This window comes from Portunus trituberculatus, chromosome 21 (genome assembly GCF_017591435.1).
Source record: "Portunus trituberculatus isolate SZX2019 chromosome 21, ASM1759143v1, whole genome shotgun sequence".
Classification (NCBI taxonomy): domain Eukaryota; kingdom Metazoa; phylum Arthropoda; class Malacostraca; order Decapoda; family Portunidae; genus Portunus; species Portunus trituberculatus.
The window spans coordinates 2,829,839-2,848,194 of record NC_059275.1 but is presented as its reverse complement, the minus strand read 5'-3'; the positions used below and the strand labels follow the sequence as shown (position 1 = coordinate 2,848,194).

General features: G+C 43.9%; 3 protein-coding genes across 3 annotated transcripts; all 3 read right to left on the bottom strand.

Moving 5' to 3' along the window:
• Positions 1 to 361: 361 nt before the first annotated feature.
• On the bottom strand, positions 362 to 1,385 carry LOC123506929 (histidine-rich glycoprotein-like). Its single transcript, XM_045259351.1, has 2 exons — positions 1,342 to 1,385; positions 362 to 1,006 (listed from the first exon to the last, which is right to left on the bottom strand). Exons 1-2 carry the CDS (start codon positions 1,351 to 1,353, stop codon positions 512 to 514), a joined length of 507 nt encoding a protein of 168 aa, XP_045115286.1. The 5' UTR covers positions 1,354 to 1,385; the 3' UTR covers positions 362 to 511.
• A 9,321-nt stretch (positions 1,386 to 10,706) lies between these two features.
• Positions 10,707 to 11,791, bottom strand: LOC123506931 (uncharacterized histidine-rich protein DDB_G0274557-like). Its single transcript, XM_045259355.1, has 2 exons — positions 11,709 to 11,791; positions 10,707 to 11,372 (listed from the first exon to the last, which is right to left on the bottom strand). Exons 1-2 carry the CDS (start codon positions 11,718 to 11,720, stop codon positions 10,944 to 10,946), a joined length of 441 nt encoding a protein of 146 aa, XP_045115290.1. The 5' UTR covers positions 11,721 to 11,791; the 3' UTR covers positions 10,707 to 10,943.
• Positions 11,792 to 16,145: 4,354 nt separating this feature from the next.
• Positions 16,146 to 17,237, bottom strand: LOC123506932 (histidine-rich glycoprotein-like). The gene is made up of 2 exons (XM_045259356.1): positions 17,162 to 17,237; positions 16,146 to 16,821 (listed from the first exon to the last, which is right to left on the bottom strand). The coding sequence occupies exons 1-2, from the start codon at positions 17,171 to 17,173 to the stop codon at positions 16,402 to 16,404; spliced, it is 432 nt and encodes a 143-aa protein (XP_045115291.1). The 5' UTR covers positions 17,174 to 17,237; the 3' UTR covers positions 16,146 to 16,401.
• Between the last annotated feature and the right edge of the window lie 1,119 nt (positions 17,238 to 18,356).

The window sequence follows — 18,356 nt, the reverse complement described above, 5'->3', positions numbered from 1 at the left end:
TTGATGATGTTGACGATGTATAAAGCAACACCGAGTAACTTTCAACGAATGGAAAAGAGCGAGTAAGAAAGTTGGAATTTTCTGAAATGTAAACAATCTGAAGTTGTTAAGTAAAATATTAAAATGTTTATGAGTTTTCCAGTAGCCTTCATACACCAAATCCATGCAACATCTCGGTAACAGCAAAACAGCACCACCACAGCATAAGCAGCAGCAGCAGTAGCAGTAGTAGTAGTAGTAGTAGTAGTAGTAGTAGTAGTAGTAGTAGTAGTAGTAACAGCAGCAGCAATACTGGCAGTAGTACATCACAGTCATGAGGGTACAGGGAGACAAGCACATCAGCGGAGGGTAACTTTATTCAGGCGAGTGGGTGAGGTTGCGAGGGGTGGGGGCGGGACTGTGTCTGGGGCGACACCTGCGCGAGAAAAACCAGCGTGAGCAGAACCGGCCTATCCTGCGGCAGGTGTCGTCGCCTCTCCCTCAGCCGCCTCGGGTAAGCGTTTCGTTGTTGTCAAGAGAGAGGCCCCTGTCGCCGAGAGGAAGAGAGCGGCTGCTGGGTGTCGCCGAAAGGTGCGCCTCTGTGGTAGTAGCGGCGAGGGTAACCGTAGTAGTAGTGGTGGCCGTAGCCGTAGTAGTGGCCAGGATAACCGTAATAGTAGCCGTGGTAGTAGGGAAGGCTTGGCTCAGCGGAGGGGTCAGCACTGGGCTCTGGGTCAGCAGAAAGCTTATGGTGGCGGTGGGGGTGGCCGTAGTAGTAGGGGTAACGGTAGTAACCGTAGTGGCTGTAGGAGTGTCTGGACGCGTCAGCATCGGCCGCAGCCTCGGGTTCAGCATACCGCTTGTGGTGGTGGTGGTAGCGGCAGCCGTAGTGGCCGTAAGGGTAGCCGTAGTAGCGGTAGGGGTAGTAGTGATGGGAGGCTTCAGGGTCAGCCTCAGCGAGGGCCTCGGGCTCAGGGTCGGCGTGCACCAGCGCCGCCACTGCCAGGAGGCCCACAGCTGCACACACCTGCACGGGAGAGACACTGTCATTCCTCGTCCCCGCCACACAGCAGCACACTGCACACTGCGAGGCCCCCGCAAAGGTTACCTGTCATTTGGCAGCGAGCTTGTTACTCAACACAATGTACAACATAAGTTTGCGTCTGCAGGGAAGAGAACGGTGGTGTGTGCTGAGTGCTGACGCTCAATCAAATGTGATCAGAGTGTAAGAGAGAGTGAGGGAGTAGAATGGCCTAAAAGTGAATAAAATGAGTCACTTGAAGAGTAGGTGGTCAGCAAAGACTGGATTAGGTATGAGTGAGTGAGGAAGGCAGCGCCGTGTGAGTGGCAGCCAGTACTCACGTAGAACTTCATGGTGGGTGGTGGTGTTTGCTCACTGCCTTCCGCCCCAGCCCTTCTATTAGAAAGAAAAAGTTTTCTTCTTCTTATTATTATTATTGTCAATTAATTTTTTTCATATTTGTACTGTACTTTCAAGCTCCCAGATTGATAATGAAATCTGTTTATAATTGTATGGTTGATCCGACGGTATAAAAATATAACTAACAACTTCAAGAAGTTCTTATTACAACTTAGGATTCAACGGTGATTGTAGAGCTTATATATATATATATATATATATATATATATATATATATATATATATATATATATATATATATATATATATATATATATATATATATATATATATATATATATATATATATATATATATATATATATATATATATATATATATATATATATATATATATATATATATATATATATATATATATATATATATATATATATATATATATATATATATATATATATATATATTGGACAAGATACATACACAGGATGTGATAGGAGGAGCTCGACGATGACGAGTAACAGCATAAATAGAAGGATTGCAGTTTAGGAAAACATCAAGTACATTTGGGGGTATGTACAAGGCGGTCAGAACTCGGTAATAATGAACCAATAGTCTGCTTCGCCACAACTGCTCCGCTGTGTTCAGCAGAGTGATCTGAATAAATTGAAAATAAATGTTCTCACTCCACATGTCCCAAGGATATTGCTCTGTTTTTCGATTTTTCCAGGGTCGCAGTGTAGCGTGTCCAGGCACCCTGGGAGGCACAGCGGGGCGTCCAGACATCGCAGGAGGCACAGCGGGCCGTCCAGATATCGCAGGAGGCACAGCGGGCCGTCCAATTACGAACATGTAATAAAATTGTTCGTTGCGATGACGACGATGAAGCGAAGGCCGAGGCATTAGTGAAGGCTGGGCTGCAGGTATATAATGCAATGAATGAACAGGACTGGTAGACACTGGGCTGAAGGCAGTGAGCAAACAACACCACCAATCATGAAGTTCTACGTGAGTACTGGCTGCCACTCACACAACTCTGCCTTCATCACCCACTCACTCACTCACTCTTGTACTCAGTTGCATGTAATGAGGTCTCTCGAGTAACTCCTTAATATACACGTTTTCATTTCATTTACTTTTCCCACTCACTTTACTATATTTGTAACATTTCTACTATTATGTATCCTTACTATGTTAATTCATCTTCAAATACCTTCTCTGTCACTCACTCTTTCACTTATCTCTAGGGCTCACTCAAATATCGTAATCCAGCTTCCACACACACGGACTCACTCATATGTTCACTCATACCGTTGCTATGTAGTTACTCACTCGTTTTCGGAAAAAAATAAAGTTAACAAAAAAAAAAAAAAAAAAAAAAAAAGCTCTGTAGGAACTTTCTTTAATCTTAACTGACAAGTAATTTTATCGTGATACTCACTAACGTTTGCTGGTTGAATTTTTAAACAATGAAATCGGCATATATATATATATATATATATATATATATATATATATATATATATATATATATATATATATATATATATATATATATATATATATATATATATATATATATATATATATATTTATTTATTCATTTGTCCCTGTCCTTTGGCTAAACTCTATCAGACTTGCAATGGAGATGGCAACTAAGTGGGCATTTTATGTTGTTGTTGCTCTTGATCGGCTTTCTCCTTTTACATATATATATATATATATATATATATATATATATATATATATATATATATATATATATATATATATATATATATATATATATATATAAATGAAAAATCTTGTACAGTTTAGTACACATTATCTTGGAGGCGGTGAGTAAAGTAACCCGTGGGTGTTTGCAAAAGTTCTTAAAACTATAAGCTTTAGTGATTGGTCATGCATGTTGTCACGTTTGTTTCCTTAGTTGCAGTTACTTCTACAAACATTATAACGCTCTATCTATACAGCACCTAACACGCGTCTGCATGTTACTTACTTACTTGTTAATTGTTACTTGGGTGTTTGTTGAAGGCTCCGCTCCACTGCGAGGCAGCGCTCAGCAGAGCCTCCCTCAAAAGCAACTAGCATTTATAATTGTCTTTGATTTCCATGCCGATAAAATCATAAACTTCCTTGAACAAATATGTCTTCAATTTCTTTTGAAGATATCGATCCTGGCACATCCTTTGATATCACTCGGCAGTTTATTGTAAATCCTTGGTGCGCATCTTGCAAATGCTCGACATCCCATGTCAAGGTTATTTCTTGGCTCATGTAGTCTGTATGGGTCTGCATCGTGTCTCAGCTCCATCGTAGTGTCATGGTGGAATGTTTCCAGTAAGTTCCTCAAGTACTCAGGTTTTCCAGACTGTAATGCCTGATGGCATGTGGTGGTGGTGATCTCCCTACCACTATTGGGAATGTCGCGAGCACCAACCACACTCTTCTCGACCACCACAAACAAGAGCGTCATTACTACCCTATCTTATATGTCTGCATCTTTACTTTCAACATCGTCATTACCATCATCATGACTCTTCCACTCTCTCGTCCTTTATCTTTTCATATTCACGATCTACATTGTAAGCAGTGTAGGCAACCTTTTGTCAAGTAATAAGCTCGATGCTAAATTACAGCTAACTTTTGAGCCGCACCTCACAGTGTGAAGTATAGCGAAAGTGAGGATTGACAGTGTCTCTCCATGCAGGTGTATGTGGCTGTGGCCCTCCTGGCAGTAATGGTGCTGGTGCACGCTAACCCTGAGCCCGAGGCCCTCCCTCAATATCATGGAGATTCATCTCACCGCTATCTCCTGCGTCAGCGTCAGAATAACTCCAGCACATCCACTCGCCGCCAGCGTTCCGCCGAGCCAGAGCCCCGTGTTGAACCTTCCTTTGGCTTTAATGAGTCTCAGTCTTCCCTTCCTCATCCTTACTACTCCAACAACTAACACGGTTATCCTAGCTCCTTCCATCACTAGAGGCAAGAATTTCCGCAACACACACTCTGCCTCTCAGCGGAAGGCGGCTGACTCAATGACGACGAAACAACGAAACGCTTACCCGAGGCGGCTGAGGGAGAGGCGACGACACCTGCCGCAGGATAGGCCAGTTCTGCTCACGACGGTTTTTCTCGCGAGCAGGTGTCGCCCCAGACGCCCCGGGGCACCCGGGTGAGGAGCCGCCCCGCCCCGGCAGCCTCACCCACTAGCCTGAATAAAGTTACCCTCTAATGATGTGCTAGTCTCACTGTATCCTCATGACTATGATGTACTACTACTACTACTACTACTACTACTACTACTACTACTACTACTACTGCTGTTGCTGCTGCTTCTGCTGCTGCTTCTGCTGCTGCTATTGCTGGTGTTGCTGCTGCTGCTACTGCTGCTGTTGGTGCTGCTACTACTGCTATGACTACTACTACAACTACTACTACTACTACTGCTACTACTACTACTACCACTACTACTAATACTACTATTGCTGCTGGTGCTGCTGGTGCTGCTGCTGGTACCGCTGCTGCTACTACTACTACTACTACTACTACTACTGCTACTACTACTATTACTACTACTACTACTATTACTACTACTACTACTACTACTATTACTACTACCACAGTACTACTACTACTACTACTACTACTACTACTACTACTACCACTACTAATACTATACTAGTACTACTGTGGTGACCCTACACCACATTATACATTGTCACGAAAAGAAGAAAAGGAGAACGAAGAAAAAATGAAGAAGACGTAAGAAGATAAGAAGAGAGAAGAAAAAAGAGAAATGGAGAAAACTGAAAAGTTTTTTTTTTTTTTTTTTTTTTTTAAATAAAAGGGCACTGGCCAAGGGAAATCAAAGTTGGAAAAAAAAAAAATCCCGCTGGTTGCCAGGCCCTGTTAAGAGGAATAGTATAAAGAGAAAAAACAAAAAAATCTAAAAGGAGGGTCCAGTTAACGTAAGAGGTGTCTTGACACTCCTCTTTTGAAAGAGTTTAAGTCATAGGCAGGTGGAAATACAGACACAGGTAGAGAGTTCCAGAGTTTACCAGTGTAGGGAATGAAGGAGTGAAGATACTGGTTAACTCTTGCATTAGGAAGATGGACAGAATAGGGATGAGAAGAAGTAGAGAGTCTTGTGCAGCGAGGCCGCAGGAGGGGGAAGGCATGCAGTTAGCAAGTTCAGAAGAGCAGACAGCATGAAAACAGCGGTAGAAGACAGATAAAGATGCAACATTGCGGCGGTGACTTAAAGAATCAAGACAGTCAGTTAGAGGAGAAGAGTTGATAAGACGAAAAGCTTTAGATTCCACCTTGTTTAGTAAAGCTGTGTGTGGATCCCCCAGACATGAGAGCCATACTCCATACACGGGCGGATAAGGCCCTTGTACAGAGCAAGCAGCTGGGAGGGAGAGAAAATGGACGAAGACGCCATAGGACACCTAACTTCTTGGAAGCTGATTTAGCAAGAGTAGAGATGTGAAATTTCCAGTTTAGATTTTTAGTGAAGGATAGACCGAGTGTGTTTAATGTAGAGGAGAGGGAAGTTGAGTGTTATTGAAGAAGAGAGGATAGTTGTCTGGAAGGTTATGTCGAGTAGATAGTTGTAGAAATTGAGTTTTGAGGCATTGAACAAAACCAGGTTTTCTCTGCCCCAATCAGAAACAAGTGAAAGATCAGAAGTTAGGCGTCCTATAGCATCTCGCCTTGAGTCATTTAATTGTTGTTGGGTTGGGCGTCTGTTGAACGCTGTTGAATAATGCAGGGTGGTATCATCAGCATAGGAGTGGATAGGGCATTGAGTCAGATTTAGGAGATCATTGATGAATAATAGAAAGAGAGTGGGTGATAGGACAGAACCCTGTGGAACACCACTGTTGATAGTTTTAGGGAAGAACAGTGACCGTCTACTACAGCAGCAATAGAACGATCGGAAAGGAAACTGGAGATGAAGGTACAGAGAGAAGGATAGAATCCGTAGGAGGGTAGTTTAGAAATTAAAGATTTGTGCCAGACTCTATCGAAGGCTTTCGATATGTCAAGGCCGACAGCAAAGGTTTCACCGAAGTCCCTAAAAGAGGATGACCAAGATTCAGTTAGGAAAGTAAGAAGATCACCAGTAGATCTGCCTTTACGGAAACCATACTGGCAATCAGAGAGAAGGTTGTGAGCTGATAGATGCCTCATTATCTTCCTATTAAGGATAGACTCAAAGGCTTTAGAAAGGCAGGAAATCAAAGCTATAGGGCGGTAGTTAGAAGGATTGGAGTGGTCACCTTTTTTAGGGACAGGTTGAATGTGAGCAAACTTCCAGCAAGAAGGATAAATAGAAGTAGAGAGACACAGATGAAAGAGTTTGACCAGGCAGTGAGCGAGTTCGGAAGCACAGTTTTTGAGAACAACAGGAGGGACTCCATCCGGACCGTAAGCCTTCCGAGAATCAAGGCCAGAGAGGGCCAGGAAAACGTCTTTATAAAGAATTTTAATTTTAGGGATGAAGTAGTCAGAGGGTGGAGGAGTAGGAGGAATATGCCCAGAATCATCCAAAGTTGAGTTGGTAGCAAAGGTTTGAGCGAAGAGTTCAGCTTTAGAAAAGAAGAGACAGCTGTAGAGCCATCTGGATGAAGTAAAGGAGGGAAAGACGAAGAAGTAAAGTTGTTAGAGATATTATTGGCTAGATGCCAGAAATCTCGAGAGGAGTTAGAATTGGAAAGACTTTGACATTTTCTATTGATGAAAGAGTTTTTAGTAAGTTGGAGAATAGATTTGGCATGATTACGGGCAGAAATATATAGGGCATGAGTTTCAGCAGTTGGATGGCTACGGAACCGTTTGTGAGCCGCCTCTCTATCATTGACAGCACGAGAACAAGCAGAGTTAAACCAAGGCTTTTTAGCTTTAGGGTTAGAGAAAGTATGAGGAATGTATAGCTCCATGCCAGAGATAATCACCTCTGTTATGCGCTCGGCACAAAGAGAAGGATCTCTGACATGAAAACAATAATCATCCCAAGGAAATCAGAATAGTACTGCCTTAGTTCCTCCCACTTAGCAGAGTTAAAATGCCAGAAGCACCTCCGCTTAGGCGGGTCCTGAGGCTGCACTGGAGTGATAGAACTGGTAACGGAAATTAGATTGTGGTCGGAGGAGCCCAACGGAGAGGAAAGTTTAACAGAGTAAGCAGAAGGGTTGGAGGTTAGGAAAAGATCAAGAATGTTGGGCGTGTCTCCAAGGCGGTCAGGAATACGGGTAGGGAACTTCACTAGCTGCTCTAGGTCATGAAGGATAGCAAAGTTGAAGGTTTGTTCACCAGGTTGGTCAGTGAAAGAAGATGAAAGCCAAAGCTGGTGGTGAACATTGAAATCCCTAAAATGGAGATCTCAGCAAAAGGAAAGTGAGATAAGATGTGCTCCACCTTGGAAGTCAAATAGTCAAAGAATTTTACATAGTCAGAGGAATTAGGTGAGAGGTATACAGCACAGATGAATTTAGTTAGAGAGTGACATTGAAGTCTTAGCCAGATGGTAGAAAATTCTGAAGATTCAAGATTGTGGGCACGAGAGCAAGTGGTGTCGTTACGCACGTATGCGCAACATCCAGCTTTGGATTGAAAATGAGGATAGAGCAAGTAGGAGGGAACAGAAAAGGGGCTGCTGTCAGTAGTCACAGACAACTGTGTTTCGGTTAGGAAGAGAAGATGAGGTTTAGTAGAGGAGAGGTGGTGTTCCACAGATTGAAAATTAGAACGAAGGCCACGAATGTTGCAGAAATTGATAGTGAAAGTATTAGATGAAGTGTCAAGACACCCAAGGTCGACAGCAGAGGGCAGTCCGACCTGGGGACATTTATGGTCCCCTCCCCAGAGGGGGACTCCGAGGCAGGGCGTGGTGAAGCCATTATTAAATTTTGATTTGAAGAGAGTGTAAAAGTGTAAGGTGTTGTAGTGTAGTGTAGGAAGTAGTAGAAGTTGTCTTTAGAGGGCAGGCTGCAGCTGCTCAATTGTATAAATGAGACCACAAAGGGAACCGGGAAGAGAGGACACGGGGAATCACTCAGTCTGAAGCACTGCCTACATCCCCGTAAGTACCTCTCCTGGAGTATTCCACCGGGCGGCAGGTGACTACTGCCTACTCCAGTAAAAGTAGGGAGAACACAAGCAGTTCCTCCAAATAGGAAGGAAAAGACATGTGATAAAGAGGAAGCAGAGAAAAACAACTAACATGGAAACAGACACAAGAGACAGCAGCAAGAAAGCCATAAAACCGACCGGGCAATGCAGCCTTGGTGGAAACAGGACAACGCAAAGGGGAAAGTTAAAATGGGGTGAGGAAGACGGAGACAGAACGGAGTGAGGAAAAGTATAATTACCAAGGAAAATAGATCAGCATAGAAACATATCAAGACCAACATACTTTTGTCTTAATTTCTGATTGGCTAATATTGATAGGTTACAGGTATCTCGTAAAGGCCATAATAGGTAGTGTCACATTAGACCGTTAGAGGTGCAGGAGTCACCACGCCTGTAATAAGAGACACATCACTGCAGAAATGTTGGTGTATTTGATAACGTGCATCAGTGGAATAATTGAGAAGCGGTAGGAGGAGATAAATACAGCTAGCAAATAACAGACACAGAGGTCGAGGTCTGACCAGGGGAGGGTCAAGATGGACGGAATAAGTTAAAGTAAGGGAGCTTCAAGCATAATGCAGTCCAGAAATAAAATCTAATTAAAAAGAGGAGTAGCACGTTTATTTGATGTTCTGTATTTGCTATGATAGGTTGTATAGGTGTATGGTGTGCAAAGAATTACTAGATTATGTTTTTTTTTCTTTTACGTAAGGGGGGAAACCGCTCAAGGCATCAGAAACGATAAAAAAAAGGTCCACTGAGGTGCCGGTCCCCGACAGGATAGGAAATGTTAGCCAAAAGAATGGGATAAATGTCTTAAAATTTCCCTCTTAAATGAGTTCAAATCATAAGAGGATGGAAATATAGAAGCAGGCAGGGAGTTCCAGAGTTTTCATGAGAAAGGAATGAATGAAAGAAAGAAAGTATTGATTAGTGGTCAACTCTTACGTTTGAGTTGGACCGAACAGGGATGAGAGAAAGAAGAAAGTCTTGTGCAGCGAGGCTACGGGAGGAGGGAAGGTGGCATAGCAGGATCAGATGAGCAGCTGGCATGGCAGAATACTTGTGATAAGTGTTTTTTTTTTTTTTATGTAGGGAAGGGGGCCAGCCAAGGGCATAAAAAAACGATAAAAAAAAAAGGCCCACTTGAGTGGTGGCTCTCTAAAAAGTATAAAAGCGTCAGCCAAAGTTGGGGAGGAAATGCCTCGATACCCCCCTCTTAAAAGAAGACAAGTCGTATATATATAGGAATTCGGAAATACAGAAGCAGGAGGAATTCTAGAGTTTACCTGTGAAAGGTATGAATGATTGAGAGTACTGGTTAACTCTTGCGTTAGAGAGTTGGACAGAATAGGGATGAGAGGAAGAAGAAAGCCTTGTGCAGCTAGGCCGAAGGAGAAGAGGAGGCATGCAGTTAGCAAGATCAGTAGAACAGTTAGCATGAAAAGAGCGATAAAAGATAGAATGAGATGCAACATTCCGGCGGTGAGAAAGAGGCTGAAGACAGTTAGTGAGAGGAGGGAAGTTGATGAGACGAGAAGCTTTCGATTCCACCCTATGTAGTAAAACTGTGTGAATGGAAACCCCTCAAACATGCGAAGAGTACTCCATACAGGAACGGATAAAGCCCTTATACAGAGTAAGCAATTGGAGGAGCGAGAAAAACTGTCAGAGACGCCTCAGAACACCTAACTTCATAGAAGCTGTTTTAGCAAAAGATAATGACATCATGTGCGTTTTTCTAACTTAACATGAATTGCATTCCACTGAATATTATCTGTTTCCATATATTTCATATTGCTTGTGATCTAACACAGTGACTGCATTAAATATTGATGATGTTGACGATGTATAAAGCAACACCGAGTAACTTTCAACGAATGGAAAAGAGCGAGTAAGAAAGTTGGAATTTTCTGAAATGTAAACAATCTGAAGTTGTTAAGTAAAATATTAAAATGTTTATGAGTTTTCCAGTAGCCTTCATACACCAAATCCATGCAACATCTCGGTAACAGCAAAACAGCACCACCAAAGCAAAAGCGACAGCAGCAGCAGCAGTGATAGTAGTAGTAGTAGTAGTAGTAGTAGTAGTAGTAGTAGTAGTAGTAGTAGTAGTAGTAGTAGTAGTAGTAGTAGTAACAGCAGCAGCAATACTGGCAGTAGTACATCACAGTCATGAGGGTACAGGGAGACACGCACATCAGCGGAGGGTAACTTTATTCAGGCGAGTGGGTGAGGTTGCGAGGGGTGGGGGCGGGACTGTTTCTGGGGCGACACCTGTGCGAGAAAAACCAGCGTGAGCAGAACCGGCCTATCCTGCGGCAGGTGTCGTCGCCTCTCCCTCAGCCGCCTCGGGTAAGCGTTTCGTTGTTGTCAAGAGACAGGCCCCTGTCGCCGAGAGGGAGAGGGCGGCTGCTGGGTGTCGCCGAAAGGTGCGCCTCTAGTGGTAGTAGCGGCGAGGGTAACCGTAGTAGTAGCGGTGGCCGTAGCCGTAGTAGTGGCCAGGATAGCCGTAATAGTAGCCGTGGTAGTAGGGAAGGCTTGGCTCAGCGGAGGGGTCAGCACTGGGCTCTGGGTCAGCAGAACGCTTGTGGTGGCGGTGGGGGTGGCCGTAGTAGTAGGGGTAGCGGTAGTAGCCGTAGTGGCTGTAGGAGTGTCTGGACGCGTCAGCATCGGCCGCAGCCTCGGGTTCAGCAGACCGCTTGTGGTGGTGGTGGTAGCGGTAGCCGTAGTGGCGGTAAGGGTAGCCGTAGTAGCGGTAGGGGTAGTAGTGATGGGAGGCTTCAGGGTCAGCCTCAGCGAGGGCCTCGGGCTCAGGGTCGGCGTGCACCAGCGCCGCCACTGCCAGGAGGCCCACAGCTGCACACACCTGCACGGGGAGAGACACTGTCATTCCTCGTCCCCGCCACACAGCAGCACACTGCACACTGCGAGGCCCCCGCAAAGGTTACCTGTCATTTGGCAGCGAACTTGTCACTCAACACAATGTACAACATAAGTTTGCGTCTGCAGGGAAGAGAACGGTGGTGTGTGCTGAGTGCTGACGCTCTATCAAATGTGATCAGAGTGTAAGAGAGAGTGAGGGAGTAGAATGGCCTAAAAGTGAATAAAATGAGTCACTTGAAGAGTAGGTGGTCAGCACAGACTGGATTAGGTATGAGTGAGTGAGGAAGGCAGCGCCGTGTGAGTGGCAGCCAGTACTCACGTAGAACTTCATGGTGGGTGGTGGTGTTTGCTCACTGCCTTCAGCCCCAGTGTCTCTGCCAGTCCCGTGCAGGCCACGCCTTATATACCTGCAGGCCGGCTTTCACAGGAGTGCCCCGCCCTTCCCTCCTCTCCAGGTGACCACAACACACCTGTCCCCGTCGTTTACTTCCAGGGGCGTCCCGTGGTCTCTCCCGTGCTGTCTGGATGCGCAACACTGGCGACCCTCGTGACGAGGGTGATTAAAGACCTTTTTCCTCCTCAACTCCTCCGATCACCGGCTGGGCTTCATCACTTCCGAATGTGTTGATGAAGGAGACCACAGGGTCTCTGTAACGAGATGGAGGAGGTCGTGGTGGTGGTATAACATTCTCTTCTACCCCTTCTTCTTACTATTGAAAGTAATGGTAATAGTATTTGCGGTAGCAGTGCAGCTTGTTTTATTTCGTAATACACGTATGAAAAAAGAATACGTATTACATATCATTATTGGTTTGATAATATGAACAAACAGGAATTATGTTACGGTAATATATGTATTTCATTATGTGCCAACAACCTGCCGTTAATGATCTCTACGGATGTCTAAGTCTTATGTACAATATATATATATATATATATATATATATATATATATATATATATATATATATATATATATATATATATATATATATATATATATATATATATACCGACTATAAACTGACCTGAAATATTTCAAGCCGTGCTCCATAAAAAATCCTTCTTTTATGTAAGGCATATTGACCTTAACAAGAGGATGGTGACAATCTAAAATTTTTCTGCAATACCATGACTGAACAAAAGCAGTTCAGTCGATTTGTGATTTTGTTTACGTTTTGACGTCACGAATAAAAGTTTGAAGATGTGGCGTCGATGTAGAGAAGATTTTGGAGTTGGTCAGGGAAAAAGAGCACATCTGGGACACTAAAAGTTAATTCTACAGTAAAAAAAGCATTTGTGCAAGAGTGAAGGCTGCCAAGGGCAACCAAATGTTAGAAGAAAAAAAAAAAAAGAAAGACCGACTGGAATTGCACGTTCCCTAAAAGGTCCGAAAGAGTCATCCAAAAGCCAGGGACAAATGTCTTGACACCTCCCTCTTATAAGAATTAAGTCGTAGGAAGATGGAAGTACAGAAGCAGGCAGGGAGTTCCAGAGTTTATCAGTGACAGGTATGAATGATTGAGAATACTGGTTAACTCTTGCATTAGAAGTTGGACAGAATAGCGATGAGAGGAAGAAGAAAGCCTTGTGCAACGAGGCCGCAGAAGGAGGGGAGACATGCATTTAGCAAGATCAGTAGAGCAGTTAGCATGAAAATAGCGATAAAAGATAGAAAGAGATGCAACATTTCGGCGGTGAGAAAGAGGCTGAAGACAGTCAGTCAGAGGAGGAATGTTGATGAGACAAAAAGCTTTTGATTACATCCTATCTGATAAAGCTGTATGAGGGGAACCCCCACCCCCTAAACATGCGAGGAGTACTCCATACAAGGACGGATAAGGCCCTTGTACAGAGTTAACAGTTGGAGGGGCGAGAAAAACTGGCGGAGACGCCGCAGAACGCCTAACTTCATAGAAGTTGTTTTAGCATGAGATGAGATATGAAGTTTCCAGTTAAGATTATGAGTAAAGGCCAGACCGAGGATATTCATTGTGGAAGAGGGAGACAGATGAGTGTCACTGAAAAAGAGGGAATATTTGTCTGGAAGGTTGTGTCGAGTTGATATATGGAGGGATTGAGTTTTTGAGGCATTGAACACTACTAAGTTTTCTCTGCCTCCATCGGAAATCTTAGAAAGATCAGAAGTCAGGCGTTCTGTCGCGTCCCTGCGTGATCTGTTGACTTCCTGAAGGGTTGGTCGTCTCTGAAAGGACGTGGAAAGATGTAGGATGGCATCATTAGCATAGGAGTGGATAGGGCAAGAAGTATGGTTAAGAAGGTCATTAATGAATAATAGAAAGAGTAGGTGATAGGACAGAACCCTGAGGAACACTACTGTTAATAGATTTAGAAGAGCAGTGGCCGTTTACCACGGCTGCAATGGAACAGTCGGAAAGGAAACTTGAGATAAAGTTGCAGAGAGAAAGATAGAAACCGTAGGAGGGCAGTTTTAAAATCAAAGCTTTGTGCCAGATTCGATCAAAAGCTTTTGATATGTCTAACGCGACAACAAAAGTTTCATCGAAATCTCTAAAAGAAATAAGGAGAGCCAGAAGATCACCAGTAGAGACAGAAGCCATACCGGCTTTCAGATAGAAGATTGTGAAGTGACAGATTCCTTAGGAGGAATTGTAGAAATAGGAGAAGATACAGAAATGAGATTGTGATTGGAGGAGCCCATCGAAGAAGATAGGGTAGCAGCATAAGCAAGAGGATTAAAGGTAAAGAAAAGATCAAGAATGTTGGGCGCATCTCCAAGACGGTCAGGAATACGAGTAGGATGTTGTACCAGTTGCTCTAGGTCATGGAGGATAGCAAAGTTGAAGGCTAGTTTACCAGGATGGTCAGTGAAGCGAGAGGAAAGCCAAAGCTGGAGGTGAACATTGAAATCTTCAAGGACGGAGATCTTTGCGAAAGGGTAGAGGGACAGAATGTGCTCCACTTTGGAAGTTAAATAGTAAAAAATTTACTATAGTCAGAGGAGTTAGGAGCTTACGCGTATAGGCGTTCGATGATGTAGCTGCCACTCTCCAATGACTGCTTCCCTCTCTGCAGGGTGTTGTTGGAGGTGAAGATTGAATACTTGTGATGACTTAATTTGATAGCAATCGTCATCGTCACCAGAGGAAGACTTCTTGTTGAGTAGCTATTTGCTTACATTCACTTCCCGCCAACCACCCGATAAGTGTGAACGTGTTCCGACTAGAAAGGCTCAGCTGATACAACTATTGACTTACAGTTTCAGTCGCATATAAGAAAAGAAAAAAAAAAAAAAAAAAGGATGTACTTATATAATTTGAATGTTACTGTGTGTGTGTGTGTGTGTGTGTGTGTGTGTGTGTGTGTGTGTGTGTGTGTGTGTGTGTGCGCGAGCGCGCGCTTAGGAAAGAACGTGGTTTGACATTAACTAAGTAAGCCAAGATGGATGAGTTTCGTGCAAGCCTCGACGGTCAGTGCTACGAAAGAGAGGAACGCGTTTCTGACGACAATTGATCGGCTGACTGACCACATCTGTCTTCCTGAAACTCTATCAGGGAGTGTCTTTGGTGGCTCCAACCCAGAGTTCCAGCAAGAAAAACTTCCTGCATCCTCTGCAGAGCCCACCTATACTCTGAATGGTGCGATTCTGAGGACGAGTGATATGATTTCAGGATTCCTCATTCAAAATTTACAATGTGCTAAAGCATTAATGAAGACTGATCTGATCCGGGCCTATGCCAATGACCACCGAGGAAGAGAGCGATCACCACATCTTGACTGGGTTTGTAAGAATACCATTTGAATTATGTTATGCTCTACAATCGCTCTATGTAAGGGGAATTAGATATCGTCCTTATCTTATCCCAATGTAGGCTAACTCTATTGACTTTCAAAACCTGTACACACCACTTGCACCATTCTGCTCATCAAAACATTATGGTGTCCAGATCCACTCAACAAACACATTTCCAGAGAAGAGGCAGTTGATATATTGACAATACATGGAGGATCATAGCTGGCGGCATTCTGTAAGAACTTCACTTTATGAGTTACTGTCCCTCACCTATAAAGCAGGAGGGAAATTACACGAATCTCAGGCATCGTCAACTATTATTATTATTTCAAACCACAAGCTTCTAGTACTCTTCGCTCTGTTGGATAGGATTGAATCACAAGCTTTTCGTCTCATCAACTCCCCTCCTCTGACTGACTGTCTTCATTCTCTTTTTCACCGCCGGAATGTTGCATCTCTTGCTATCTTTTATCGCTATATTCATGCTAACTGCTCTATTCATTTTGGTAACTGCATGCCTTCCGTAGCCAACACTTTTCCTACATTGCAGGATTAATGTCTTACATAAAACACACAAGCTGTTCTGATATCTACCTGGCAGGAGCTCTTTTTCAGAAACGTGCTTTTGTCCCTCCTCAGAACCCTAGATCACAGGTGTAGATGGCTCAACACAAAAAATAAATGTACATCTGATCAACCATGAGGATAAAGAGGCAAACACATCAGATAGTAGTACTGTACTGTAGCAGAAGTAGTAGTAGTAGTAGTAGTAGTAGTAGTAGTAGTAGTAGTAGTAGCAGTAGTAGTAGTAGTAGTAGTAGTAGTAGTAGTAGTAGTAGTAGTAGTAGTAGTAGTAGTAGTAGTAGTAGTAGTAGTAGTAGTAGTAGTAGTAGTAGTAGTAGTAGTAGTAGTAGTAGTAGTAGTAGTAGTAGTAGTAGTAGCAGTACATCATAGTGAAGAGGGTACAGGGAGACAAGCACGTCAGTGGAGGGTAACTTTATTCTGGAAAGTGGGTGAGGCTGCCGGGGCGGGGGGCGCCTCACCCGGGTGCCCCGGGGCGTCTGGGGCGACACTTGCGCGCGAGAAAAACCGACGTGAGCAGAACCGGCCTATCCTGCGGCAGGTGTCGTCGCCTCTCCTCAGCCGCCTCAGGTAAGCGTTTCGTTGTTGTCAAGAGACAGGCCCCTGTCGCCGAGAGGGAGAGGGCGGCTGCTGGGTGTCGACGAAAGGTGCGCCTCTAGTAGTAGTAGCGGCGAGGGTAACCGTAGTAGTAGCGGTGGCCGTAGCCGTGGTAGTAGGTGCGGCTGGGCTCAGCAAAGGCATCAGCGCTGGGCTCTGGGTCAGCAGAACGCTTGTGGTGATAGTGGGGGTGGCCATAGTGTTGGCGATAACCGTAGTAGTGGCTGGGGTAGCCGTAGTTGTGGCCGGAATAGTAGGTGCGGCTGGGCTCAGCAGAGGCGTCAGCGATGGGCTCTGGTTCAGCAGACCGCTTGTGGTGGTGGTGGTAGCGGTAGCCGTAGTGGCGGTAAGGGTAGCCGTAGTAGCGGTAGGGGTAGTAGGGATGGGAGGCTTCAGGGTCAGCCTCAGCGAGGGCCTCGGGCTCAGGGTCGGCGTGCACCAGCGCCGCCACTGCCAGGAGGCCCACAGCTGCACACACCTGCACGGGAGAGACACTGTCATTCCTCGCCCCCGCCACACAGCAGCACACTGCACACTGCACACTGCGAGGCCCCCGCAAAGGTTACCTGTCATTTGGCAGCGAGCTTGTTACTCAACACAATGTACAACATAAGTTTGCGTCTGCAGGGAAGAGAACGGTGGTGTGTGCTGAGTGCTGACGCTCAATCAAATGTGATCAGAGTGTAAGAGAGTGAGGGAGTAGAATGGCCTAAAAGTGAATAAAATGAGTCACTTGAAGAGTAGGTGGTCAGCAAAGACTGGATTAGGTATGAGTGAGTGAGGAAGGCAGCGCCGTGTGAGTGGCAGCCAGTACTCACGTAGAACTTCATGGTGGGTGGTGGTGTTTGCTCACTGCCTTCAGCCCCAGTGTCTCTGCCAGTCCCGTGCAGGCCACGCCTTATATATCTGCAGGCCGGCCTTCTCTCTCTCTCTCTCTCTCTCTCTCTCTCTCTCTCTCTCTCTCTCTCTCTCTCTCTCTCTCTCTCCAACTTCAACAGCTAAATGACACTGATAATCATTGATACCAAATAGAGATAGATCATGAAATAGATAAGTTGATAAACAATATGTTAAGTTAAACTCAAAGAAAAAAAAATGTCTCCATTAGGTGTTGTGTAAATAAATTATTAGTGGTAAAAGAGAAAATATCTTTGAAGTAATGGATATATATATATATATATATATATATATATATATATATATATATATATATATATATATATATATATATATATATATATATACTTTTACAAAGCTTAAATCAATGTAAGTTGATTTATTTTGCTAAAATGATATTCAATATGTAAAGATGTTAAATGGAATGTTTATATTAATGACTACTTATCCTCTTCTTATTAATTTGTATCCTTTATCTTTTACTTGGTGATTTTTTTTTCTAATTTCTTCCTTTTCCTTCTATGCTTTTGGACTTCACTACTTTTCCTCTTCCATTTGTTCCTTGTTTCATCTCTAGCCAATATTTAACCTGTGGAACAACGCCTCCTCTATTATACTGGAACACTCCTTCTTCAGCTCACCAAAACGCAGGTGTTTGAGACAACTTACATTAACTCCTCCTCTGTTGTCCCTCTTACTCTCTTTCTCTTTCTCTTCAATCCAAACTAAATGCTAAATGTTGCAAGCATGTACAACGCTTTCTTCCATGGCTATATACTCTTCAATTTCACAATATTTCTACCATTTGGCTACGAATGGTGAATGACTTTCAAACTATACGTTGTATATTCATATAATGTTGTATTCGTCTCACCGAACTCATCCAATCATAAAGAAACCTTTGACTGTTTAACTTGCAAAGTGGAACACATCCTGACTCTCTTCCCTTTTGCTGACAACTCCAGTCTTGGAGACTTCAATGTTCACCACCAGCTTTGGCTTGTCTCTCCCTTCACTGACATTCCTGACGAACTAGCCTTAAACTTTGCTATCCTTCATGATTTGGGGCATTTGGTGCAACACACTTCTCGCATTCCTGACCATCTTGGAGATACG